At 39.1% G+C, this 20,032-nt stretch overlaps 1 protein-coding gene across 2 annotated transcripts in view; it reads left to right on the top strand.

The window, feature by feature from the left end:
- The window catches only part of LOC106088699 (guanylate cyclase 32E), a 186,606-nt gene that overhangs the window by 90,821 nt on the left and 75,753 nt on the right, over nt 1-20,032 (top strand). For both annotated transcript variants that reach the window (XR_009397617.1, XM_059364804.1), the window contains 3 exons: nt 4,927-5,050; nt 12,148-12,297; nt 12,421-12,529. Coding sequence is in view for 1 of the 2 variants with exons in the window: in XM_059364804.1 (XP_059220787.1) it covers nt 4,927-5,050; nt 12,148-12,297; nt 12,421-12,529 (383 nt within the window). In the remaining variant the exon portion in view is untranslated. The remainder of the gene's footprint in view (nt 1-4,926; nt 5,051-12,147; nt 12,298-12,420; nt 12,530-20,032) is intronic.

The following is a 20,032-nucleotide window of genomic DNA, read 5'->3' as shown; positions in this document are numbered from 1 at the left end:
AAAAGAACTTGACAAATGCGATCCATGGTGGAGGGTATATAAGATTTCGCCCAGCCGATTTGAGCACGCTTTTACTTGTTTTTTAGATTTTTCCAATTTGCTACCCCTGTTAGCAATACTTGTTACTAGTTCGGAAAAAAAAAATTTTAGAGCTGAATGCATAAATAACTACAATTCTTAGGGTTTTGCGTAAAAGGGAACTGCAGAGACGAAATTGTCTTTAAAAGATAGCTACTGAACTAAATGATGGTGCTAACTGGTTACTGGCTGGACAACTGTGTTGTTGTTCCAGTGCTAAGTGTTCCCAATTAGAGTCATAAATTCTAAAATGAACTAAGTGTGAGATAGTGGTGGTTTCGTTGCTAAACGAAACCTTCATTTTCCAATATGGTCAATTGACATTCGCAAAATTGTCATATGATTTCAGTACAAAAGAACAACGTTCGGTGGCTTGAAACATGAACGTGACAAGTGGAGCCTAAACCTCTTTTCACATCACAGCGCAATAACTACGAACTTGTTTAACAACCTCTTTGACATTTTTGAAAACAGAATGCGTTTGAAGAACATAGTGATGATTTTTTGTTTGAGAAGATGGCTTTTGCATCCTTTTTATTCCCAACACCAAAGGATGGAAGTATCGTAAACACGTCAATCTGTTTGCAGAAATTAGAACTAAAGGAATTTCACTAAGAAGGAAATAAAATTTTCAGCATATCTGCACCAAATTCCTTATTGATTGCTTTATCATCCCCTAAAAGTCTTAGGGGAGGGGAGGTCACATTTTGTCAAAAACAACGTAGTTTTTAAAATTCTTGGAAGCTACCCCTTTCTACGCTTATAGCTCCAAATAAAGATGCTTCTGAACCGCTTTTGAAGAAATTTTGGAGAGATTTCAAGAAGTTGTTGCGCTTTGTTTGTTTATTTGTTTGTTTCATTGTTTGTTTGTCTGTTCCTATAGACTCAAAAACTGCTGAACCGATTTTCATGAAATTTTCACAGATGGCAGAGTTTGAGCCTCCAGTGAAAATAGGGTACTGCATTTTTTTATATCCGTAGGTGGGGGGCGGACCCTCCCCCTTACCCCAATTTTCAAAAACGCCTGATCTTGGAGATGAGTGCACCGATTTAAGCGAAATTTTAAATGCCACCTCATGGTACCCTAAGAACACCAAATTGGTATACAATTTTGGGGTCAACTAACCTGGGGGGACGCCCCATCTCAAAACTCACCCGAAGGGACATGTTTACCGTCTGGGACAATATGGGTATCAAATAAAACGTATCTAAGAGTACAGTACGAACTTGGTATAAAAATATCGCCCTTAGTGTCGGGGGGTCCCCCACCCCCAAAAATCCCCCAACAAGACACTTTTACCGCTTTGGGCAATATGTGTATCAAATGAAAAGTATTTAAAAGTAGAGTACGTACTTGGCATGCAAATGTCACCTTAAGTGTAGGTGGGGTTCCCCACCACCAAAAACACCACCCAACAGGACACTTACCGCTTTGGCCAATATGGGTATCAAAAGAAGGTATTTAAACGAAGAGTACAAATCTGAAATAAAAATGTATTTCTTGGTGTTTGAGGGGCCTCCCCAACCCCCAAAACACCCTAGCAGGACATATTTACCGATTGGGACAATATGGATATCAAATGAAAGGTATTTAAAAGTATAGTAAAAAGCTGATATAAAAAAGTATTCCTTTGTATTTGGGACAAATAGGCATATAAACTGAAGGTGCTTGGAAGTTGAATACACATCTGTTTTAAAAATTTGGTTCAAGCAGTCTAAGGGGCCTCCCCAACCCCAAAAAACGGGCACCAATACACATCTATTATAAGAATTTGGTTCAAGAAGTCTACGGGGCCCCCAACCCCAAAATGGGCACCAATGTCCAACGTCACAAAATGGGTATCAAATGAGAGGTCTTTAAGTGTTGACTACGAATCTGGGACAGAGTCTTGGGCCGGTACGTGTAGTTCGATCGGGATAATATGGGAATTTAAGAAAAGTTATATGACAGTAGAGTTCGAATATAATGTTGATATACGAATTCAAGTATCTGGGTCACGTCCTGCCGTTCAGCCGGACATGTAGATCTCGACAATAAAAGACTCAAATAAATTGTCTTTTGGATCTTAGCGTCTGGGGGACCCACGCTCTGCTACTAATAAAAAAAATCAATAAACTGTCATGTAGGACGACCGAGAATATATAGTATTCAAATGAAAGGACGTTTCAGAGGGCAATCGCCCTCCCATCTTACCCAGAAAAAAAGGAAATAAAAATAATAAATGAAGGCCGATCAGGATAGAATAGGACAGCAAAAAAGGTCTTTGTTATAAAATGGGCTACAACGGACTATAAATTGATATAGCTTCGATATATACCAATCTGCCCATTTACGGTATTAGGCCCATTCAAGCCACATTTATTATCTGATGTTGCTGAAATTTGGCACAGTGGGTTGTATTGTTGTTCAATACGGCTTAGATTGGTCCAGATTTGGATATAGCTGTCATATAGACCGATCCTCCTATTTAGGGTCTTGGGCCCATAAAGTCACATTTATAATCCGATTTTGCTGAAATTTGGGACAGTGAGTTGTGTTAGGTCCTTCGACATCCTTCGTCAATTTGGCTCAAATCGGTTCAGATTTGGATATAGCTGCCATATAGACCGATCCGCCGACTTAGGGTCTTAGGCCCATAAAATCCACATTTATTTTCCGATTTTGCTGAAATTTGGGACAGTGAGTTGTGATATGTCCTTCGACATCCTACGGTAATTTGGCTCTGATCGGCCCAGATTTGGATATAGCTGTTATATAGACCGATCCTCCTATTTAGGGTCTTAGGCCCATAAAGCCACATTTATTATCCGATTTTGCTAAAATTTGGGACAGTGAGTTATGTTAGGCCCTTCGACATCCTTCGTGAATTTTGCTCAAATCGGTTCAGATTTGGATATAGATGCCATATAGACCGATCCGCCGACTTAGGGTCATAGGCCCATAAAAGCCACATTTATTATACGATTTTGCTGAAATTTAGGACAGTGAGTTGTCTTAGACCTATCGATATCTTTCTTCAATATGGACCTGATCGGTCCAGATTTGGATATAGCTGCCATATAGACCGATCTCTCGATTTAAAGTTTTGGGCCTATAAAGGCGCATTTATTGTCCGATGTCGCCGAAATTTGGGACAGTGAATTAAGATAAGCCCCTTGGCATACTTCTGCAATACAACACAGATCGGTCCAGATTGGGATATAGCTGCCATATAGACCGATCTCTCGGTTTTAGGTTTTGGGGCCATAAAAGGCGCATTTATTGTCCGATATTGCCGAAATTTGAGACAGAGAGTTGGCCTAAATCGGTCCAGTTTTGAATATAGCTGCCATGTAGACCGATATCTCGATTTAAAGTCTTGACCCCATAAAAGGCGCATTTATAATCCGGTTTCACTGAAATTTGACACAGCGACTTATGTTAGGCTTTTCGACATCTGCGTCGTATATGGTTCAGATCGGTTTATTTTTTGGTTATAGCTACTATAAAGACCAATATTTTGTTATACACAATTGAACAATGACATGTACTTTTTAGTATTTGATCCAAATCGGAACTTATTTCGATATAACTGCTGGGGGACATAAGGTATGCATTTTTCACCGGATTTGGATGAGGTGGTTTACATTTATACCCGAGGTGGTGTGTATCCAAAGTTCGGCCCGGCCGAACTTATCGCCTTTTTACTTGTCTTCTGTTGAAAATGGTTTGGTTTGGTTCGGAGTCAGATGATTTGAGATCTTTTTCAGACTTCCACGATCGTCTTCAAATGCAAATTTGCCCATGAACATTGCATTGGGGAACGGGGGCAAACTACTCACAAATCAATGAAGCTGTCCGATTCAATTTTAGGCTCAATGATAAGGGGCCTCCTTTTAATAGCCGAGTCCGAACCGCAGAGCGACACTTCTTTTACATGGCAAAGTACCTCACAAATGTCGCCATCATTAGGGGGGATAACCACCGCTGAAAAATCTTCTAATTTTTCAGTCAGCATTCGAACCCAGGCGTTCAGCGTCATAGGCGGACATGCTTACCCCTGCGCTATGATGGCCTCTAAGCGTCTATCATACTCAAAATAAAACTTGCCGTACCTATCATCCTATTGCATTCCTCAGCATAAGCGTATTTCGTGTGGAACAGTTTTTTTTTTGGAGTTGGAATGAAAATGAACTTTGCCTTATCTTAAACTTTCTATTCGTTTAAAAATGGTAGATGGATTATGTCAGCTGAACCACCATGGGCTATAAAAAGCAGACCGTTATCATGAATTTTAAAATTCAATCAGACATCACTTTGAGATATGTAAAGCGTCTAACGTTTTGGTGCGGAAAAATTCCCAAAAAAATCAATTTACTAAAATCATACATTGAAATATATGTATATTCGGATATTTTCATAAAAATATTATTTTATTTAGCAAAAAAATCCCTTTGAACGGAAGAATCTTTTTTTGTCTGATATGAGTCTGAATTTGGCTGGTAGTGGCTTTTAAATTGCATAACAACCAATCCTCAAAATTCCGAGGAATTCCACTTTTTCATATGCTCTTTGACTCTTTCACACTTATTCAACATAGTTCATAGCAATTCTAAATAAATGAAAATTTCTAGATAAAAACAGAATAGAAATTTAGGCAAAAGCTATGTAACAACTGGCACTTCAAATATATGGGTATAAAAAATTGTCTCACTTTTTGAGTGAAATGTGTAAAGCCTTTACCTGTTTTCCATCAATATATTTATGTGCATGTGTATTCATATTCAACACGTTCCTTATGTAAATACCTGTAGGCGTCATATATCTTTAAATTCATTTACATTTCCTCTCTCCCTCCTCATTTCCAGGAACTGGCGGAAAGTGAAAATTTCACCATCACACATTTTCGAAAGATATCAGATTACGTGCCTATCGAAAACACATTAACAAAAATGCAAAAAATCATCGATGAAACGTACACCACAACACGCAGTAAGTTTTCCCACATATACAGATCACATAAAAATAATATTCCCATAAAAAGATTAAGGCTATTTTGCGTCTCTAAAGGGACAAATGATGAAAAATGATGATATTAAAGAGCAAACGAAATTTCATTGAAGGTCACGTAATAGTCCATCACATACATGCTGGATTATGACCTAATGAAAATGGTGTGCCAGACCGAAGCAATAACCAGACATAATTGAAACGAACACTTTATCTACCACACCCAAATTTGTCTGAAATGTTGCCAAGTAATTTACACAATCTACTATTTAAAAGGTGTATTTGTATGAGAAAAAATAGTGAATTTGGGGTATACACTGTGTAGCGTTCGAAGGTGATAGAATTAAAACTCCTCTATCAAGAATATTGGCTCTATGTTTCCCATTTCACGCATCATTAAGTATGTGGTTTAAATGCGGCAATTCTTAGTCTTCGAATAATAAATTCATTCATCGATGGCCCCTGGACTTGAACAACTTCAAATCTTCCTGCAATCTGAGCCGATTTAGTCGTTATAGATGGGTTCTCATCCAATGAGCATAAATTGACCACAGGTGTACCCCAGGGCTCTTTTCTTTCTCCTTCTGTTTTTCTTGTTTTCATCGACGATCTGTTGGATCAGACATCGAATCCGATCTACTCATTTGCGGATGACAGTAATCTCTGTCATTCGTACTCATTCGACCATAGGCCGAGTCTTCGAGAGATTGAGGACAAGAGGCGTGTTATGGACGATAAACTCTGCCAGGATTTGCTAGCCATTTCTGAGTGGGGTCGAAGAAATGGAGTACAAACGATTCGCTGACCCATTACGATCATCTTAGTCTATCAACGGTGTAGATGTTTAGCAATCAGAAGCTCTTGATGTTCTGGGCATGGAAATACAAAGTGATTTTCGTTGGGCTAAACATATATTCGATGTGTCGAAAGAAGCATTCAAGTGTTTAGACTTCCCTAAATGGCGTAAGAATTACTTCACTCCGCCTGATCTTCTTAACATCTACACCACTTTCATAAGGCCGAAAATGGAGTACAACTCAGATGTATGGGCTGGAGCTTCAAAATCATCCCTGGAGCTACTGGATCGTGTACAGGAGAGAGCGTTGATTGGGGACTGTGTGTGGGTATCCAACTCTATTGCCTTCCTTCATCATCGTCGTAATGTGGGTTGTTTGGCGCTGTTCTACGGTACTTTCATGGTGTGTGTTGGTCTGATATTCATCTTCTTATTCCTGATGTAAGGATGTATGTCAGGGATACTAGACATTCCAGGAACTCACAAGCAATTGGCCAGCGGACCGCACAATGCATTATAAAGAGAATTCTTATTTCGCCTGAACCGTTCGCATGTGGAATCGACTTCCGGCTAATGTTTTCCCACCCACTTTGACATCCAAAGATTTAAGACAAATGTCAATAAGCACTATATCCTTTTCCCACCCTCCAATTCCTAATTTTCTCTCGCCAACGCAATGCACCCGCCAACGGGACACCCCCTGCGTGTTGGCTGACAGAAAAATTGTCTGATTTGTGAAAACCTGAATACCTCCTCTACAAATGTCTAGAACATTTTTACTTCAGATAATCCATCAGAGTCAGTAATCAGCTCAGTAATCAGCTTCATGTTCACTCCAAATACTTTAAACTAAACCCGAAAAAAAATCTAGGTCAGGAATTCTGCGCTATTAACAAAACCATCAACTGTTTTACATACCTCGCCCTCAAGTCGGAAATAGATCTCAGTCCATGGGCTCTCAATGTAAATTCCCAGACCAACTCTGTCCTTCTGCTTTTATCCAGCAGTTTAGATAGAACTTCAAGATGGGAACGTCAGAGTTTCAGCAATTCAAGGCTGGGCTGCTGCCAGCAGTGCCTCTCGCTCGTCTCAGGTATCCGATCAGATCCTCTTCCATTCCTACAAGGTTTCCTATCGTCCGCTATTCCATATCCATTCTCCCATCGCCATGAGTCTCGTAGCCGCAGTGTTTGCCTCACACTTAATCTATAGATCCAGTGTCTTAGTGGGTGTGGTTTTGATCGCCCAGCCTTTTCTTGATTCAGGCCCCATTTGGAGCCTACGGTTCATATACATAGTGTTCAACATCTGTGAGCCTTCTGAATGGTAAACTTCTAGTTCAGTTTCTTGTCCAAGATCACTTAACAAGTATTTGAACTTTTCGGATATCCAAGTACTACTGTTGAGGTATGTTGGTGCATCAAATTGGCTTACAATCGTCATCCTCGTTAACAGACAGATTTCAGCCTTCTGTGGAATAGGTCTTCCCGCATGCCCTACACATGCTATCATTTGCCGCACAGATTTTGCATAAGTGACCTCGTAGTTCTATGTGTCCCGTTATGATACCAATAGCTACACTGACCTCCTTCTTGCTTCCTTTCAGTAATAGCCTCGTCTTCTCTCGATCTGGATCCCCCCATAGGAAACTCGCCGTCGTACCGACCGTTTCGCTATTCCACAATGTTGCATGCGCATTCGCCGCCCACTCCCTTAACTCGGACTGCGCTGACCCGAAAGGCTTTGGGGTTACCAAGTTTATTAACGGCAGTCCTCTGGCCGTCACCGCCAAATCGTTGCCCTTTCATTTCCCCTTACTCCGTTATGGCCCGGCACCCAAACGATGCGGATTTTGCCATCCTGTTCGTTCGTGACCTTACCGTTTTTGCCCTTATGGCAATTTTACTGTCGGTAAAGATGTTCACACTCGACCTCCTCGCGTCCGCCTCACTCATCGCCCGAATCTCCGCCTGCAGGACCGTATTATGGTCAGGAAGTCTAAAACAGATCTGAGTCCCTGGGTTCTCAATGTAGACCCCCAGACCCACTCTGTCCTCTAGTTTTAATCTATCCGTGTTACATGATCTTCCAGATGGCAATACTACGGTTCCGTAAATCCAAGACTGTGCCGATGGCAGGAGTGCCTCGCACTCGACTTCAAGGTTCATCTCAAGTATCCGATTAGACACCTCTTCCCTTCCTTCCAGGTTTCCTGTCGTCGCCTCGATTATACCGCGATGGCATGAGCTGCTCCCATCCTCGATCCATTCACCCGTCGCCTTAAGTCTCATACCCGCAGTGGCATAGCAGCAGTCCACCAAACTACTGAGGCGTAAGTAAGTATTGGTCTAATCACGCTCATGTCCATCCAGTGGACTATCCTCGGATTTAGGCCCCATTTCGAGCCTACGGCCCATCTACACAGCACCCAATATCTGTGAGCCTTCTCAGTACGCTCCTTAATGTGACACTTCCAATTCAGTTTCTTGTCCAAGGTCACGCCTAAGTATTTGACCTTGTCCGATATCGAAATCGTCTTATTGATGAAATGTGGTGCGTTAAATTGGCCCACTTTCGTCTTCCTTGTGAACAGGCATATTTCAGTCTTCTCTGGGTTAACATTGAGGCCCTTATTGTTTGTTTCAACAAAATTTAATAATATTACACAACGCACAGTGGGAGAAAATCATAAAAACTAGTTAATATTGTGGTCTTCAAGCGGACTTTTTTGTAGGGATTTTTGAGCACTATCCAATAAAAAATTTTGGAAATCGGCCCACAAACAAATATTTGGCAGCCCCAACAATTCTAAGTAATACCGAGGTGATCAATTTTAGGGACCTGCCAAAAGACGCCCAGACAACTGAAGACCTTCAAATTTTACTCAGTATCTCGCTAACACCTCGGCTCCAACAATTTCAAAGACATGTCTCTACCCGATCCCACACATCATATATTTTACCAGTTTTTTCTTTTTTCTCCCACTGTACGAGGCTTGTCTAGTAATGGACGCTTGCCTGTGGTAATGGGTATAAAAATCGGCTCCATTATACAACTTAACGCCAGCTTTTTATACCCACCATGATGGGATGGGGGTATACTAATCTAGTCATTCCGTTTGTAACACCTCGAAATATTGATCTAGGACCCCATAAAGTATATACATATTCGAACACAATCGATCTACCGAATTGACTTCTTAAGCCCATGGAAGCCACCATTTTTGTCCGACTTGGCCGAAATTTTACACATAATGTTCTGTTATGACTTCCAACTGTTCCAAATACGGTTCAAATCGGTCAAGAACATGATATAGCTCCCATATAAACGGATCTCCCGATTTGACTTCTTGAGCCCCTAGAAGCCGCAATATTTGTCCGATTTGGCCGAAATTTTGCACATAATGTTCTATTTTGACTTCCAACAACTGTGCCAAGTACGGTTTAAACCTATGAATCACCTGATATAGATCCCATGTAAACCGATCTCCTGATTAGACTTCTTGAGCCCCTGGAAGCCTTAATTTACATCCGATTTGACTGAAATTTTGTACATAATGTTCTGCTATGATTCAACAACTGTGCCAAGTACGGTTTAAATCGGTCAAGAACCTGATATAGCTCCCATATAAACAGATCTCCCGATTAGATTTCTTGAGCCCCTAGAAGCCGCATTTTTTGTCCGAATTGGATGCAATTTTGTACCTGGTGTTATGTTATGACTTCCAGCAACTGTGCTAAATACGGTTTAAATCGATGAAGAACCTTATATAGCTCCGATATAAACCGATCTCCCGTTTTGATTTCTTCAGCTCTTACAAGCAAAAATAAAAATCGCTGCTTGTAAGGGCTGAAGAAGTCTGTTATGACTTCCAACAACTGTGCCAAGTACGGTACAAATCGGTCTATAACCTGATATAGCTCTCATATAAACCGATTTCCCGATTTGATTCTTGAGCCCCTGGAAGCCTCAATTTTCATCCGAGTTGGCTGAAATTTTGTACATAATGTTCTGTTATGACTTCCAATAACTTTGCCAACTACGGTTCAAATCGGTCCATAGTCTGCTATTGCTCCCATATAAACCGATTGCCCGATTTGACTTCCTGAGCCTTTGCAAGCCGCGATTTTTATCCGATTCGTCTGAAATTTTGCATATAGTGTTCTGTTATGACTCTCAACAACTGCGCCAAGTACGGTCCCATTCGGTTTATAACAAGATATGACTCCCATATTTTAGCAGAATTCATGGTGGTGGGTTCCCAAGATTCGGCCCGGCCGAACTTAGCACGCTTTTACTTGTTTTTGTTTCTTTGGCTTTTAACCTCTTTATCGACATATATATTCGCCTTATTGAATTGTAGTAGTAATTGTAGCTTGGCATAATACCCCAGCAGGCCGTGGCGTCAAGACGTCTAATAAGAAAAGTGCATGGCCCTCTTTCAATCGTTGAAGACATATGCATCGACAGCCCACACAAATCGTTGATGACATTTTCATATAGTTGTCGCGAAATTCATGCATGACATTTTAAGCCACCTTTTGAACGAACGTATCATCAATGAATGTATAGATGACAAAGTCCCTCATCTATTCGTTAATGACAATTTTTAAAAATTTCTGCAAGCTTGTCTTCGATATCAAAAATATTGTTATTGATGAATTAATTTATTACTAAAATCATTTTTATGCACAAAAAAATAATTACATTTTTATAGGATGTTATTTAATATTGGTTCTCCTTTTGTTTCCGGGATTTTTGTCTATGGCTGGTGTTAGTTTTTTAATAAATGCAGTTTTCACATCATCCAATTGGTTGGGATTGTAAATGGACCATATCGGTCCATGTTTTGATATAGCTGCCATATAAACCGATCTAGGGTCTTGACTTCCTGAGCCACTAGAGGACGCAATTCTTATCCGATTTGAGCGAAATTTTACATGAGGTGTTTTGTTATGGTTTCCAACAATAGTGCCAAGTATGGGTGAAATCGGTGCATAAACTGATATAGCTGTCTTTATTTCTTGAGCCCATAGAGGGCGCAAATCCTATCCGATTTTGCTGAAATTTTGCATAACGTGTTTTGTTATGACTTTCAACAACAGTGCAAAGTATGGTTCAAATCGGTGCATAACCAGATATAGTTGTCATATAAACCGATCTATGATATTGATTTCTTGAACATCTATAGGGCGCAATTGTTGTCTGATTTAGGTGAAATTTTGTACAACGACTTCTCCCATGACCTTCATCATACGTGTCAAATATGGTCTGAATTGGTCTATTGCCTAATACAGCTCCCCTATAAAACGATCTCCCTATTTATCTCTATGAGCCACTAAAGGGCGCAATTCTTATTCGATTTGGCTGAAATTTTACACAATGACGTCTACTATGGTCTCTAACATCCATTCCATTATGGTCCGAATCGGACCATAACTTGATATAGCTCCAATAGTATAGCACTTTTTTTTTCATTTATCTTTTCCTTTCGTTTGTTTGCCTAAAAAGAGACACCGAGAAAAGAATTCGACGAATACGATCCATGGTGGAGGGTATGTAAGATTCGGCCCGGCCGAACTTAACACGTTTTTAGTTGTTTTTATTATTATTTTTTGTTTTGTTTTATTAATCGTTTTCACTTTTATAAAATAATACAACAAAAGTTCTGGTGTCGTCAGATGTAGATACTCTAATCACTTGGTCACGTTCCATCACATTATTCTTTGTTTTGTTATTTGGTACAGTTACATATCTTTTTTATCATTTATAAAATAAAGTTTTTCGTCAGATGACGGTTTATGCGACACGGTCTGCTAAGATGTCCCCTACTGAGCAAATTGTTTATATTTTGTACAAGAGAACAATAGAATGAAAAAAAGCTTTGCTGACTTGTTTGTGGACACGGTTAGTGAATTTGTCGACTATAAAATTTTATAATAGGTGACAAAATTCAAATTGTCTTAAAAAGTCTTTGAAGGCAATATCATAATACCCGTTTGGACTGCTGGGGCATTTCGTGTCATATATACTTAGAAAATTCAGGTGGCACGTGACACGAGCCTGAAAAAGAAATACATATGTACTTTCGCATACCTATGCTTGTTAAAGATGGGTCTGGTTCCGTTTGTCTGAAATGCGTGTTAGAATATGTGCTTAAAGCCTTTTGCCAATTTACATCATTTTTCTTCATTTGTTCCACGTTGTAACTTCCTACAGTGCCTGGCATTACTTCGTTCATTTTGTCCTTGGTTTGTCATTTATTTTTATTCCGATGCCTCAGTTTATGTCTTCATCGGCGAACACATTGCAATGGTTGACTTTGTGCGTTGCATGCAGATGCGAAAGTTGCTGGACGATGGGGACTACATCATAATTTCCGTTGATGACGAAATCTATGATTCCAAAAGGCGTGTCAATGTCATGGAGAGAAGTAAGTAATTCAATTCCTTTTGGTTGACTTTCCACACCGCTTTTTTCATTCATTACCCTTTGATGGGATGATTGCATATGATTTATAATGAACATGTTTATTTTGAATTTCCCATCATTACAGCCTATTTGGATCCATACATAAAAAAGGAAAAGAGTAAATCATTGGATAAAAACTCATTTCGCTCGGTGATAAAAATTAGCATGACTTATCCCCAGAATCCGGATATACGGTGAGTGTAATTATTGTCTGCATGCATGTAACTAACTGTCAGTAAAAATTCAATTTAAATTCGCATTCCAAAGATAATTATTTTTATTTCTGTGGTAATGAACGCAATACAAGAATTTTAACGCGGTTGTGGCAGGCTTTAATCTGACGAGGAAACCACCAACGTAGATATATGGCTTATTGTGATTGTTACGGGTTGTCCAAAATTGAGATATGATGCCTCTGTTCTTTCTAATATGGTCAGTGTTAGAGCACTCAGAGAACTTTGTTAGTAAAAGCAGCAAAATATTGGAAAGCCAAAACAAAAGTGGAGACAATATCTATGTGCATACATCTTCTTCTTCTTAAATATAACCGCAAGAAAAGGCCAAAGTCGGGCGGTGCCGACTTTATAATACCCTATACCTACCCTTCAAGTACAAACTGGGAGCTATTACTAATTCTGAACCAACTTTGATGGACCTCGGCGGATATTTCCAGATGGGTTATTAACCAATCCGAATAAAATTTCAAGCAAATATGTTCAAATCGTAATAACTACGGTTGACAAATGACAACATTATTGCAAATTAGCCAAAATCTGACGAACATATATATGGGAGATATATCCAAATCTGAACCGATTATGACCAAACTCCTTAGTTATTGTGGTATGCATCAAGGAAAGAGTTATGCAAATTTTGGCAAAATTGGTCAATAATGCAGGGACCCTGGAAGAAAAGATTTCTATGAAATTCACCAGTAATATTAAACAAGTTCGGCCGGGCCGAATCTTATATACCCTCCACCATGGATCGCATTTGTCGAGTTCTTTTCCCGGCATCGAAAAGATTTGCTCTGCTATTAGAGCGATATTATGATATGGTCCGGTTTGGACCACAATTTAATTATATGTTGGAGACCTGTGTAAAAAGTCAGCCAATTCGAATAAGAATTGCGCCCTTTGGGGGCTCAAGAAGTAAAATAGAGAGATCGATTTATAAGGGAGTTGTATCGGGCTATAACCGATTCAGACCAAAATACATACGTATGTTGATGGTCATGAGAGAATCTATCGTTCAAAATTTCGACCTCTAGAGGCTCAAGAAGTCAAGATCCCAGATCGGTTTATATGGCAGCTATATCAGGTTATGAACCGATTCGAACCATACTTGGCACAGTTGTTGGATATCATAACAAAATACTACGTGCAAAAATTCATTCCAATCGGATAAGAATTGCGCACTCTAGAGGCTCAAAAAATCAATACCCAAGATCGGTTTATATGGCAGCTATATTAGGTTATGAACCGATTTGAACCATACTTGGTGCAGTTGTTGAATATCATAAAAAAATACTACGTAAAAATTTCAGTCAAATCGGATAAGAATTGCGCCCTCTAGAGGCTCAAGAAGTCAAGACCCAAGATCGGGTTATATGACAGCTATATCAAAACATAGACCGATATGGCCCATTTACAATACCAATCGACCTACACTAATAAGAAGTATTTGTGCAAAATTTCAAGAGGCTAGCTTTACTCCTTCGGAAGTTAGCGTGCTTTCGACAGACAGACGGACGGACGGACAGACGGACGGATATGGCTAGATGGACATAAAATGTCGCGACGATCAAGAATATATATACTTTATGGGGTCTCAGACGAATATTTCGAGTACTTACAAACAGAATGACGAAATTAGTATACCCCCCATCCTATGGTGGAGGGTATAAAACATTAGTAAATCCTTTTTGCCAAATATTGAGAGAATCGGTTAACAAATGAGCACTTTATTGCAATATTTCTCAAAATCGGACGAACATATATATGGAAGCTATATTAAATCTGAAACGATTTCTAGCAAACTTCGTAGATATTCTGGTGGTGGTCGGGGAAAGCACTGTACAAAATGTTGGCAAGATTGGTCAATAAAAGCGCTTGGACTGACCATTGAAGTGAAAATCAGCCGATATATATATGGCAGCTATATCTAAATCTGGACCCATTTCTATGAAATGTACCAGTAATATTAGTAGTCAGAAGAAAATCCTTCCTGCCAAATTTCGAGAGAATCGGTTAACAAAAGACCATTTTATAAATCTGAACCGATTTTTTTCAATAGGCTTCGTCTCTAGGCCGAAAAACATGCCTGTACTAAATTTGAAGACGACCAGATGAAAATTGCGACCCGTAGTTTTTACACAAATTAACATGGGCCGACAGACAGACAGACGAACATAGCCAAATCGAATTAGAAAATGATTCTGAGTCGATTGATATACTTATCAATGGGTCTATCTCTCTTCCTTTTGGGTGTTACAAACAAACGTACTAAGTTATAATACCCTGTACCACAGTAGTGGTGTAGAGTATTAAAAATCAATTTGTGTTTGTTTGTTCGCATGTATGTTCCGTATAGACTCAAAAACGGCTGCACCGATTTTCTTAGAATTTTCCCAAATGTTCCGTTATAGACCCATGGTGAAAATATGGTACGTAATTTTTTGATATCTGGAAGGGGAACGGACCCTCCCCTTTACCCCAATTCTCGCGATTTTGTGTGCTCTCTTATAGTAACTTAAAAACAAAAACTTGGTATCGAAATTTCGGATGGGATTACTAGGGGGACCGACCCTCCCCCAAAACCTACCAAATATTTATATTGACCAATCTCGACAATATAGGACTTAAATGAAAGGTCCCAATTGTGGGACCGAGTGTTTGGCGGACCACACCAGACCCCAAAACACCCCAAATCAGACATATTTATCGAGCATGGGAATATGGGACTCAAATGAAAGGTATTTGCGAATATGAATCTGATATCCAAATGTGAGATCAAGTTTCTGGGGGTCCATCCCTTCCTCAAAACTCCTCAAAACAGTGCTTATTTACTGATCGTTGGCAATATGGGGCTCAAATAAAAGGTACTTACAATACCAATGTACAATATGTATGTACAATACGAATCTGATATCCAAATGTGTGACCAAGAGCCCCTCCCCAAAAACACCTTCCCAAAGAGGACAAATTTACGACCATAGCAATATGGGTCTCAAACGAAAGGTATTTGGTAGTAAAGCACGTATCCGATATCAATATTAGGGAAAAAGTGTCTATGGGGCCACCTCACACCTATAACACTACCCAAATAGGACGTATTTGCTGACCATAGCAATATGGGGCTCAAATAAGAGGTATTTTAGAGTACAACACGAATCTGATATATATTTTTAAGGCCAACTGACTGAGTGGGCGCCCATTCCCCAAGGCGGTCATATTTGCCGACTGTGAAAATATGGGGCTCAAATTAATAGTATGTGCATTAGGGACTAACTCTCTAGGGGACGGCCCACCACCATAACAACCCCCCTAGAGAACGTATTTGCTCACCATGACAATTTGGGCCTTAAAGGGAGCGAAGATAGATATCGATTGTTTTTAGTGCTCATTCCCAAACCGAAGCTATGTACTGACTTTTGCGATAAGGGGTTAAAATGAAAGGAATTTGAGATTAGAAAATGAATTTGATATCCAATTTTGAGACCAATGGCAATATGGGGTTCAAATAAATGATATTCGAGAGTAGAGCACGATGATGATATGTTTTCAGGGCTGAGTGCTTGGGGGACCACCTCACTTTCCAAAACACCCCTAAATCGGACATATTTGCCGACCATGTCAATGTGGGATTCAAATTAAAGGTACTGGGAAGTAGAGCAAGAAATTTTTACCCACTTCCGGAACAAATTTTCTGGGGGTATACCCCTTCCCCAAAACAGCCCACAAACAGCAATTATTTTTCTAACCATCGCAATATGGGACTCCAATGAAGTTATTTTGGGAGTAGAAGACGAATCCGATATTCAAATGTGGCACCATGTATTTAAATCGGACATAGATATTTACCGATCATGGCAATATCGGGCTCAAATTAAAGATATTTGGGAGCACGAAATTTTTACCCACAATCGGGAGTTTACACCACCCCCTAAACCTACTAATCACCACCCTGGGGGCCTTCGCACTCCCAAAATTCCCATGGGAATATCGATCTCAAATAAAGTCTTTAAAGAATGGAGTACATCTAATAACCAAACTTAAATGGCCCTAAACGCTCCGATCGAATTCATAGACCAATTAAGATCATATGGGATTCAAATAAAGGCATTTATATAGTTATACTGTTAGTCAAGCGATATACATACACTATTTTCGTAGCATGGTATTTCACTGAAAGCTCTTTAATTATCGAAAATAAATATTCAAAGGATAATTTTGTTCCACATAAATTAAGAGAAGGTGCGGCGGAGCAGGCCGGGTTCAGCTAGTACATAGATATTAATGCTGCTGAATTTCAATTCTGGTTAGAAGGGCAGCAAAACAAAAAACAATCAATTCCTTTCGACTGCATTGCTCTGCTTACGGTCGACGCTAGCAGAAAAAGAATTGCAAATGCAGCAAGCAAACAAAAACGCATGCACAATGGGACAAATAACATATGAAAACTTGAAACAATTTATAGCAAAAATGAAATGTAAAACGAATGAAATGAGTTGAAAGTAATTGAATACAATCCCATAATTAAGCCAAAAACGTACACAATTAAATTGGAAAACATCAAACAAAATAGTAGTTAAAAATATATGACAAATAAATCTTTGTAATGAACTTAAAACTAACAAGTAAAAGGGTGCTAAGTTCGCCCGGGACGAATCTTATATACCCTCCAGCATGGATCGCATTTGTCGAGCTCTTTCCACTGTATCTCTTTTTAGGCAAACAAAGGATAAAGGAAAATAATTGCTATGTTATTGGAATAATATCAAGTTATGGTTCATTTCGGATCATAATTCAACTGAATATTGGAGACCATAGTAGAAGTCATTGTGGAAAATTTCAGCCAAATCTAGAAGGAATTGCGCACTTTAGGGGCTGAAGAAGAAAATTAGGAAGATCGGTTTATAGGGGAGCTGCATTAGGCTATAAACCGATTCATGCCATATTCGACACGTATGTTAAATGTCATGAGAGAAGCCGTTGTACAATTTCAGCCAAATCGGATAATAACTGCGCCCTCTAGTGGCTTAAGAAGTCAAGACCCCAGATCGGTTTATATGGCAGCTATATCAGGTTATGGACCGATTTGAATTATTCTTAGCACAGTTGTTGAAAGTCATAACAAAACATGTCATGCAAAATTTCAGCCAAATCGGATAATAATTGCGTCCTCTAGTGGCTCAAGAAGTCAAGATCCAAGATCGGTTTATATGGCAGCTATATAATGTTATGTATCGATTAAACCATACTCAGCACAATTGTTGAAAGTCATAATAAAGCTCCCCATGCAAAATTTCAGCAAAATCTCATAAGAATTGTGCCCTCTAGCAGCTCAAGAAGTCAAGATCCCATATCAGTTTATATGGCAGCTATATCAAAACGTGGACCGATATAGCCCATTAACAATCCCTACCGACCTACACTAATAAGAAGTATTTGTGCAAAATTTCAAGCTGCTAGCTTTACTGCTTCAAAAGTTAGTGTTCTTTCGACAGACAGACGGACGGACAAACGGACTGACGGACGGACATGGCTAGTTCGACTTAAAAAGTCATGACGATCAAGAATATATATACTTTGTGAGGTCTTAGACGAATACTTCGAGGACTTACAAAGAATGACGAAAATTGTAAACCCCCATCCTATGGTGGAGGGTATTAAAATATGTAAGATGATAAGGAGCCATAGAAGATGCACTATGCAATATTTAATGAAGGTCGCTTGATAAAGGCTCTAGAAGTGAAAATCGGTCAAAATATATAAATGAGCACTAAATGTAAATCTTAACCGATTTCTGTAAAATTTACCGGTAATCTCAAGAGTCATAAGAAAAATTTGCGTGCCGATCAGTTGACAAGTGACCAAATTATTGCAATATTAATCCAAATCGAACAAACATATATATGGAAGCAATACCTAAATCTTAACCGATTTTAACCAATTTCAGTATGTTCTGACTCTAGGCCTCAATTTCAAGAAAATCGGATCAAAAGTGTTACTTATACTTTAATATTATATGATGATATAACCGATATTTAGTTAAGACCTAGTCTTCTAGCGTACCCTTGAAATGAAGCGACATAAAACCCCCCTACACAGCAAATATTAAAACAAGTAAACACTAGCAAAGTTCGGACGGGCCCCGAATCTTGGGAACCCACCACAATGGATTCTGTTAAAAATTTCTATTTACTAGTTTTCTCTACTAAATCAGCCAAAATTTTTAATTAAAACGCGATATAGACCATACTTGGCACGATTGTTGGAAGTCGTAACTATATACCACGTATAATATTTTATCCCTATTGGATAACAATTGCGACTTCTCAGGGCTCAAGATGTCAAATCGTGAGACCGATTTATATGGGAGCTATATCAGGTTATAGACCGATTCGTACCATGCTTGGCACGATTGTTGAAAGTCAAAAAGGACATTACGTGCAAAATTTTAGCTTACATTTTCGCGGGAAGGGCTCAATATAATTGGTAACCGGTAAGAAAAGGCAAAATTAGGGCGGTGCCGACTTTATAATACCCTACACCTACCCTATAAATACAAAAGGGGGGCTATATCTAATTCTGAACCAATTTTGTAGGATCTCGGCGGATGTATAAAGATAGGTTATTAAAATTCCTGTATCAAATTTCGAGCAAAGCTAAAATGTTCAAAATATAATAACTACGATTAACAAATGACAACAAATTACCCAAAACCTGACGAACATATACATGGGAGCCATATCTAAATCTGATCCGATTTCGACCAAACTTTATGGATATTGTGAAAGTCGTCGAGGAAAGCGTTGTACAAAAATATGGGAAGAATTGTCAATAAATGTGCTTGCAGTGGGTCTAGAAGTGAAAATCGGGCGATATATATTTATATATCTGAACAGATATGAAATTCACCAGTTATATCGAGAGTTATAAGAAAATCCTTATTGTCAAATTTCGAGAGAATCGGTTAACAATGACCATTTTATTGCTGTATTACTGCAAAGCGAACGAACATATATATGGGAGCTATATCCAAATCTGTACCGATTTCTATGAAATTTATCAGTCACGTCCTTTCTGCCAAATTTCGAGAGAATAGGTTAACAAATGACCATTTTATTGCTGCATTACTGCAAATCGGACGAACATATATATGGGAGCTACATCCAAATCTCAGCCGATTTTTTCCAATTTCGTCTCTAGGCCGAAAAACATGCCCATACTAAATTTGAAGACGATCGGATGAAAATTGCGACCTGTAGTTTGTACCCAAATTAACATCGACAGACGGACTGACAGACAGACGGACATAACTAAATCGAATCAGAAAGTGATTCTGAGTCGATCGGTATACTTACCAATAGGTCTATCTCTCTTCCTTTTGTGTGTTACAAACAAATGCACTAACTTATAATACCCTGTACCACAGTAGTGATGTAGCGTATAAAAATTGGTCGGTATCAATCG

This window comes from Stomoxys calcitrans, chromosome 3 (genome assembly GCF_963082655.1).
Source record: "Stomoxys calcitrans chromosome 3, idStoCalc2.1, whole genome shotgun sequence".
Lineage (NCBI taxonomy): Eukaryota > Metazoa > Arthropoda > Insecta > Diptera > Muscidae > Stomoxys > Stomoxys calcitrans.
This window is presented reverse-complemented; position numbering and strand designations above follow the sequence as displayed.